This window comes from Triticum dicoccoides, chromosome 1B (assembly GCF_002162155.2).
Source record: "Triticum dicoccoides isolate Atlit2015 ecotype Zavitan chromosome 1B, WEW_v2.0, whole genome shotgun sequence".
NCBI classification, from domain to species: domain Eukaryota; kingdom Viridiplantae; phylum Streptophyta; class Magnoliopsida; order Poales; family Poaceae; genus Triticum; species Triticum dicoccoides.
Genome location: NC_041381.1, coordinates 483,415,926 through 483,424,393, shown reverse-complemented (window position 1 = coordinate 483,424,393; position 8,468 = coordinate 483,415,926). Strand labels below are relative to the sequence as shown.

Sequence of the window (8,468 nt, the reverse complement as noted above, 5' to 3'; positions counted from 1 at the left end):
AGGAGCAGCAAGGAGAGAAGGGGGTTCAGCAGGGGCAGCAGCAAAGATGTGGGAGAGAGAGAGATCGCAGCAGGTGAAGGAAGAGGAAAAGAGGGAGTAGTAGCAGAGTTTGGGGAAGAAGAAGCAGCAGGTTGAGGCGCTAGGAGAGGGGAAGCAGAGAAGGAGGAGCAGAAGGAGGTGAATGGAGTGGCACTGGTGGAGCTGGTGGCGCGCGGTGGATGGATGGCTGCGGTGGCGGAGTGGAGTGGTGCTGGTGGTGCGTGTTGGAGGTGCTGGGTGGCGCGGCGCTGATGGATGGAGGTGATGGTGGAGTGGTGGATGGTGCTGGTGATGGATGGTGCGCGGTGGTGCAGGTGGCACGGATGATGGAGACGGATGACGCACCTACTACGCCGGCCTGGCCGTGGCGGCGGCCGGAGTTGGAGAAGGATGGGTGAGGGAGAGAGAGATATGCCAGGCCCAAAGGGGATCGAAGGAGATGGATAGGGATTTGACCCCTCTCGATCAGATCTACCACTTTGCACTTGTTCCCTCCTTCTGTCTTCTTCCTTCCCAAGTAGATCCCCTCTCTTCTATAGTTAGCTCCTCTGGTTACTTCTTGTCTTCACACACAAGTCCATTCTTCTTTCTCTTCTTTTCACATGACTAATTCTCTTAGCCACCTAGTCAGATCTTGGAAGTTTATAGTGCCTTTGCGCACTTTTCTGCAAAAGAAACAAATGACGAGTAAATGGTCTTTTATATGATTTTCATCCAAATATATCACAGTTCATAGTAAGAATGGATGAACATATATCAACAAATGGTGTATATATGTGCCAAAATTATGTATATGAAATGTGCTGATCAAGTTCCCCCACACTTAAATCTTTGCTTGTCCTCAAGCAAAGGCATATGACAAAGGCTGGATAATGAACTGTGAACTGACTAGAAATGTCAAGTGAAGTAGGTCTCTAAACAGTGCATGCCTTGGACTTATCTAGTGAAAATTAATGGTTAGGAATGCTACATATCAACAGGACACTAGTAAGCTCGACCATTTTAAACTTTTGCAACGATAAATGAAGATTAGCAAGTTCAAATGCTGACTGTGCCAAAAAAGGTTCCTAAAGAGAGCATGATCCTGAGAGCAAAAGTAACTTGAATTAAATCACTTATTTGCAGAAATATAACATTGTGGTTGAACCACTTCTTGAATTTGAAAGAAACATACATATTATTGTATTAGTCTCACCAAAGGAACATACCACCGATCCCGAGAACATGGTATACACCTGGCTCAACCAATTTTTATTAATTTTTTTGTTTGTCTCCCCAAAGGAACATACCACCGATCCCAAGAACATGGTATACACCTGGTTCGACAATTACATTTTTATTATTATAATTACTGCCCAAGCTAACCCAATTTCACATGCCACCGATCCCAGGAACATGACATGCTACTGTAGGTAGCCATACTTATTTATTCATTATTACATATCTTAAATGAACAACGCATAAGAACAAAAACAGGAATCATCACTTCTCCATGTCTGGTTCACATGCTACCGATCCAGGGAACATAGCATGCTAATCCATAGTGGTTAGGTGATTGCTCTCAATGGGAAGACACTTGGCACAAATTCAGCATCTAAACATGGTGATGTAGGTGTATCATAGTAAATGCAGAAAATGACGAAGTTTTCTAGTGTACTAGGGATTTGAGCACTCAAAACTAGTAGTTCTCACTAATTTTAGCAAAGCATGCATGGTGTAGATCAATAGTTTACAAGGCATTCAAAAATCAAGTTCACAAATTCACATCAAGCACAATGCCAAAGGTGAGATTCAGCTTGACAACAAGTAATAACTGGCTCAAGCAACCCAACTAGCAATTGAATTCAGCATGTATTTATGATATTCAGAATGGGTCACGAAACAGCTCACCGGGCTTAATGAAGTAGCACTCGCTTGATCACCTCACCAACTGCAGCTCCTCTCCTTTTGCTTCTCTATCCTCATGCCTGCTCCATCTTCTCCCTTCCTCGTGTGTGCCCCCTTGCTTCTCCTCATCCCCATGCTCTGAGTCCACCAGGGTCCCAAGGAATGTCACCTCGAACCTGGTCAGCATGTAATGGATCATGCACAAACAAAAACCTGAAAGCACTTTCAACAAAAGAGACAATGCAAGTGGTAGGGATAATACCCTCCAAGTCATCAATCGAATATCCAATTACATAAGCATAACTATAAAGCACATGTTTAGGATGGTAGAAATCAGCAAGGTCGACACTAACATGAGGATGAAATTTATCATTAAGCTCAAGACTAGCATGGGAATAATATGTTTCATTAAGCATAGGACTAGCATAAGGAAAATAAGTGTCATCATCAGGAATGAGAGCAATGCCACCAACAATGTATGTATGATCATGTCCAAGCAAATAAATTTTCAAGTCTAGCTTAATTGATGGTATCATGTAATGCAAGGTAGTAGCAAAGAAATCACAAGGGATCATGTCATCAAGAGGATTGGGTAAACCTGACACATCACGCTCTGGTATGACAATAGGCAAATGAATCTCATGTTCTTCATCTTCATCTACAGCAGCTTCTTGTACTTCTTCGGGAGTAGTAGATGATGAGTCTTCAACTTGATCACTTGGGAATTGCAGCTCTTGATCATCTTGTTCCTTGTCTTCTAGTTCATCTTCTTCAATCTGAGGTCTTTCTTCCTCTGGACTCTTGGTATCTTGCTCAACTGGATGTGACGGTGTTGGAACCTCACATGTATCAAGGGGAATCTCGGCAACACTCAGCTCTAGCTGTGAAGAAATAGTGCTGCCAGCGTTGATGTTCTTCTCAATCTTCCTTACTTCTTCCACTAGCTCTTTTCCACTCTTGATCTTCTTCATTTCATCTAGTATAACCTTCCTAATAGGATCATCCTCGGCACTCCAAGTGAACTCGAGACTCAAAAGTGTGAGCTTGTCTATGTCATCGAACTCATCTTGTGTGGGCACTTGCACATGAGATTGCACAACAGGTGCTGGAGTTGTTGGTTGACCAAATGGAGGACCATTTAACACCATTGGACATATCTCCTGGTGCTGTGGTATGTGAGTAGGAGCTGAATGGAATTGTTGTGCTGCATAGTTGTGGCTCTCCTCATTGTACCTAAATCCCTACATATGATTACTAGAACCAAACTGTGAGATCTCAGGGTTGTTGCTCCTATATGACATATTCGGGATTTCAGGCCACCCATGTGAGTAATTGTTTTGGTATGAGCTATGTTCTTGAGCGAAGCTCATGCCAAAACAATCTGGAGTGTGAGAGAAGCCACGCTGACATTCAGCGGGCGAATGGCCCTGAATTCCACAAATATGGCAAGTAGGAGCAACATAAGGATGGCCTCTAGAATAAGCATCATAAGAGCTAGGCATATCCTCAAAAACTATACCTCGTTGCCGAGCTAAATCATCTAACTGATGGGAAATCTTATTATCAAGCCTTGAACACTTTCCATGCTATTGCTCACATAAGCATGATGGTCTGAGTTGAATGCCATTTCCAAGAAGATAATCCAACATGCAAAAAGGAAAAGAAGACAAAAAGATACTAACTAGAACAGGGGTTAGTGGCTAGAGATAAATCACAAATATATGGCACAAGATGAAAACAAGAAAAACCTAGTCTATAGCCTAGCACAATCGCTCGACGCTAGTCCCCGGCAACGGCGCCAAAATGATCTATTGTAAGTATAGCGGGGGTTTTACGCCCCAAACTACGGATGTCGTGTTCTCCACAGGGACTAGGCGACGGCAACTACATTCGACTGAAGCTAGGTGACCCAATTGAATAATGAAAACAGAAAATAAACCTAACACTGACAAGGATTATCAACAAAGAAAATGACAGAAGCAAAGGGGGATGAAGATTATCTTTACTCTGTCTTTTTGGTATTTTCATATTATTATAGAAACTGAAAGGCTAACATCAGTGACAAGGGAAGTCAAAAGACATGACCATATATATCTAGCAAGCGTATGAAAGAGGGAAGAAACAAAATTACTGAACAGAAAACAGATTATTTAAATCACAAGCACACACACATATTTATATGGCAAAAGTACTTGAGCTAACATATGGACTGAAAATCAAACACACACAAAGTTGACAAGTACTGGAAGATAACTAGGAAAGGGGATTAGTACACAAGGTGAATACGCACATATACTAGCAGAATAGTAATACATAGAAGCACATTCTAATAGATCAATTATCTCCCAAATTAACAAGGCCTCAACTAGTCAGGTCCAACATAACAAGTACTTTATTATACAGGTACTAAACTGAACAAATAATGAGTTGCTAGAACTTGTCAAGTCTGAACATTACACAACCCTGAACATTACAAAATTCTGAACATTACACTTCTAAAGTTTACAGCAGTTTGAGATAAGAGAGAGAGAGAGCAGCAGCGGGTGGAAAGTAGTAACAGCAGTATGGAGGCACTGAGGAAAGCAGCAGCAGCAGTATGGGGTTCAGAGTACGCCGTGGGAGAGGAAGGGCTGTAGTAGCAGCAATATGGTGGAGGTGAGGAAGAAGAAAGGAAACAGCAGCAAGGGTAAGAAGAAGAAGAAGAGCAGCAGTTTTGGTTCAGAGAGGAACTAGGAGCAGCAAGGAGAGAAGAGGGTTCAGCAGGGGCAGCAGCAAAGATGTGGGAGAGAGAGATCGCAGCAGGTGAAGGAAGAGGAAAAGAGGGAGTAGTAGCAGAGTTTGGGGAAGAAGAAGTAGCAGGTTGAGGCGCTAGGAGAGGGGAAGCAGAGGAGGAGGAGCAGAAGGAGGTGAATGGAGTGGCGCTGGTGGAGCTGGTGGTGCGCGGTGGATGGATGGCTGCGGCGGCAGAGTGGAGTGGTGCTGGTGGTGCGTGTTGGAGGTGCTGGGTGGCGCGGCGCTGATGGATGGAGGTGATGGTGGAGTGGTGGATGGTGCTGGTGATGGATGGTGCGCAGTGGTGCAGGTGGCACGGATGATGGAGACGGACGACGCACCTACCACGCCTGCCTGGCCGTGGCGGCGGCCGGAGTTGGAGAAGGATGGGTGAGGGAGAGAGAGATATGCCAGGCCCGAAGGGGATCGAAGGAGATGGCTAGGGATTTGACCCCTCTCGATCAGATCTGCCACTTTGCACTTTTGCCCTCCTTCTGTCTTCTTCCTTCCCAAGTAGATCCCCTCTCTTCTATAGTTAGCCCCTCTGGTTACTTCTTGTCTTCACACACAAGTCCATTCTTCCTTCTCTTCTTTTCACTTGACTAATTCTCTTAGCCACCTAGTCAGATCTTGGAAGTTTATAGTGCCTTTGCGCACTTTTCTGCAAAAGAAACAAATGACGAGTAAATGGTCTTTTATATGATTTTCATCCAAATATATCACAGTTCATAGTAAGAATGGATGAACATATATCAACAAATGGTGTATATATGTGCCAAAATTATGTATATGAAATGTGATGATCACACGTGCACTATTATTATTATACACACCGTTCGGTTGTGCAAGTGAAAGGCAATAATGACAATATATGATGGATTGATTGAGATGAGAGAAGCTGGTATGAACTCGACCTATCTTGTTTTTGTAAATATGATTAGTTCATCATTCCTGATTCAGCCTATTATGAATGAAACATGTTTGCAATAAAAGTTAGAGATTATAGTTGCTCATGCCATGCTTAATTAGCTAAGAGTTTATAATGGTTTACCTTGCGTGCCAACATGCTATTAAAATGGTTGTGATGTGGTATATGATAGGGTGGTATCCTCCTTTGAACGATTCGAGTGACTTGACTTGGCACATGTTCACGCATGTAGTCGAAATAAAATCAACATAGCCTTCACGATATTTATATTCATGGTGGATTATATCCTACTCATGCTTGCACACAGTGTTGGTTAATTTTAGTGCATGTTCATGACTGTTGTCGCTCTCTAGTTGGTCGCTTCCCAGGCTCTTTCTAGCCTTCACTTGTACTAAGCGGGAATACTGCTTGTGCATCCACTTCCATAAACCCCAAAGTTATTCCATATGAGTCCACCATACCTTCCTATATGCGGTATCTACGTGCCGTTCCAAGTAAATTTGTATGTGTCAAACTCTATACCTTCAAATGAAATTCTGTTTTGTATGCTCAAACAGCTCATGTATCAACTAGGGTTGTCTGTATCTTCCATGTTAGCCGGGTTATTCCCACGAGGAGTGGACTCCGCTCCTCACTCACGAGAAAAATGGCCGGTAACCGGGATGCCCAGTCCCATGCTCAAATCAGAATAATTGCAAACAAACTCCCCCAGGATTATTGTTAGTTGGAGGCACCTGTTGTTTCGGGCAAGCCATGGATTGATGCTTGTTGGTGGAGAGGGAGTATAAACTTTACCATTCTATTTGGGAACCGCCTATAATGTGTGTAGCATGGAAGATATCGAGATCTCTCAGTTGTTATGTTGACAATGAAAGTATACCACTCAAAATATTATTTATCTCTATTTCAAAATCGAGCTCTGGCACCTCTATGAATCCCTGCTTCCCTCTGCGAAGAGCATATCTATTTACTTTTATGTTGAGTCATCATACTCTTACTAAAAAGCACCTGCTGGAGAGCACCGCTGTCATTTGCATGCATTACTATTAATTTATATTGAGTATGACTATGACTGGATCTCTTTTACCATGAATTACAATGTTTAGTCAGTCCTTGATCTTCAGAGGTGCTCTGCATTTATGTTTTGCGGTCTCACAAAGGGCTAGCGAGATACCATCTTCTTATATCATATTATGATTGTTTTGAGCAAGTGTTGTCATCCGAGATTTATTATTATTGCTCGCTAGTTGATTATGCTATCGATATGAGTAAACATGAGACCTAAGTGTTATTGTGAATATGGTTAGTTTGTGATCTTTGCTGAAAACTTAAATGTTGGTTTTACATATTTGCAACAACAAGAGCAAACAGAGTTTGTAAAAGTTTTTCTTTATCACTTTCAGTTTGTCAACTGAATTGCTTGAGGACAAGCAAAGGTTTAAGCTTGGGGGAGTTGATATGTCTCTGTCGTATCTACTTTTCCAAACACTTTTGCCCTTGTTTTGGACTCTAACTTGCATGATTTGAATGGAACTAACCCGGACTGACGCTATTTTCATCAGAACTGCCATGGTGTTATTTTTGTGCAGAAATAAAAGTTCTCGGAATGACCTGAAAATCCACGAAGCAACTTTTTGGAATTAATAAAAAAATATTGGCAAAAGAATCAGCACCAGGGGGCCCACACCCTGTCCACAAGGGTGGGGGCGCACGTCCTGCCTCGTGGGCCCCCTGGAGCTCCACCGACCTCAACTCCAACTCCATATATTCACGTTCAGGTAGAAAAAAATCAGAGAGAAGGATTCATCGCGTTTTACGATACGGAGCCGCCGCCAAGCCCTAATCTCTCTCGGGAGGGCTGATCTGGAGTCCGTTCGGGGCTCCGGAGAGGGGAATCCATCACCGTCGTCATCATCAACTATCCTCCATCACCGATTTCATGATGCTCACCGCCGTGCGTGAGTAATTCCATCGTAGGCTTGCTGGCCGGTGATGGGTTGGATGAGATTTACCATGTAATCGAGTTAGTTTTGTTAGGGTTTGATCCCTAGTATCCAATATGTTCTAAGATTGATGTTGTTATGACTTTCCTATGCTTAATGCTTGTCACTAGGGCCCGACACTACAAAAAAAACACTTCCGTGATGATACGTGTTTGTCACAGTAGGTCGTGTTTTTTGTCATGCATGTACATCCATGACGATTTTATGACAGAATCAAGATAGTCATACCTGTGTTGTCGTAGAAGTGTTCCATGACATTACCAAAATTATCATCACGAAAGTGTCCACTTCCATGACGATAAATCGCGCGTCACAGAAGTGCTTTCGTCAAGGGTGACCGACACGTGTCATCCACCGTAACGGAACGTCGTTAAGCTATCGGGTCAGGTTTTGGATCTGATAACCCGTTAACAGCCCCGACCAATGGAGATTTTCCACATGTAAAATCATCATTGGCTGGAGGAGACACGTGTCAGCTCCGCGGTGGCACATGTGTCACTCATCCAATGGGCGAGACGCGCCTATGATATGTTGACACGTGGACCGGCCCATCAAGTTTAAATGAGCCATCCCAATTAAAGGCCCACAAGATTTTGCGGACCATAATGAGCCGACCCAGCTAAAGGCCCACGAGATTTTGCGGACCATAATGGGCTGGCCCAGCTAAAGGCCCACAAGATTTTGCGGGCCATAATGGGCCGGCCCAGGTAAAGGCCCACCAGATTTTTGTGTGCCATAATGGGCCGGCCCAGGTAAAGGCCCACAAGATTCTTGCGGATCATAATGGGCCGGCCGAGCTAAAGGCCCACGAGATTTCACCAACATGAATAGGCCGGCCC

General features: G+C 43.6%; 1 protein-coding gene across 1 annotated transcript; it reads right to left on the bottom strand.

Annotated features, from left to right (window-relative positions):
* Positions 1–1,400: 1,400 nt before the first annotated feature.
* LOC119343020 lies at positions 1,401–4,902 on the bottom strand. The gene is made up of 2 exons (XM_037614242.1): positions 2,525–4,902; positions 1,401–2,102 (listed from the first exon to the last, which is right to left on the bottom strand). Exons 1-2 carry the CDS (start codon positions 3,072–3,074, stop codon positions 2,092–2,094), a joined length of 561 nt encoding a protein of 186 aa, XP_037470139.1. The 5' UTR covers positions 3,075–4,902; the 3' UTR covers positions 1,401–2,091.
* Between the last annotated feature and the right edge of the window lie 3,566 nt (positions 4,903–8,468).

Bases quoted from the DNA above. Each gene is read 5' to 3' on its own strand.
- LOC119343020 (XM_037614242.1), bottom strand. From the start codon at position 3,074: ATGGTGTTAAATGGTCCTCCATTTGGTCAACCAACAACTCCAGCACCT.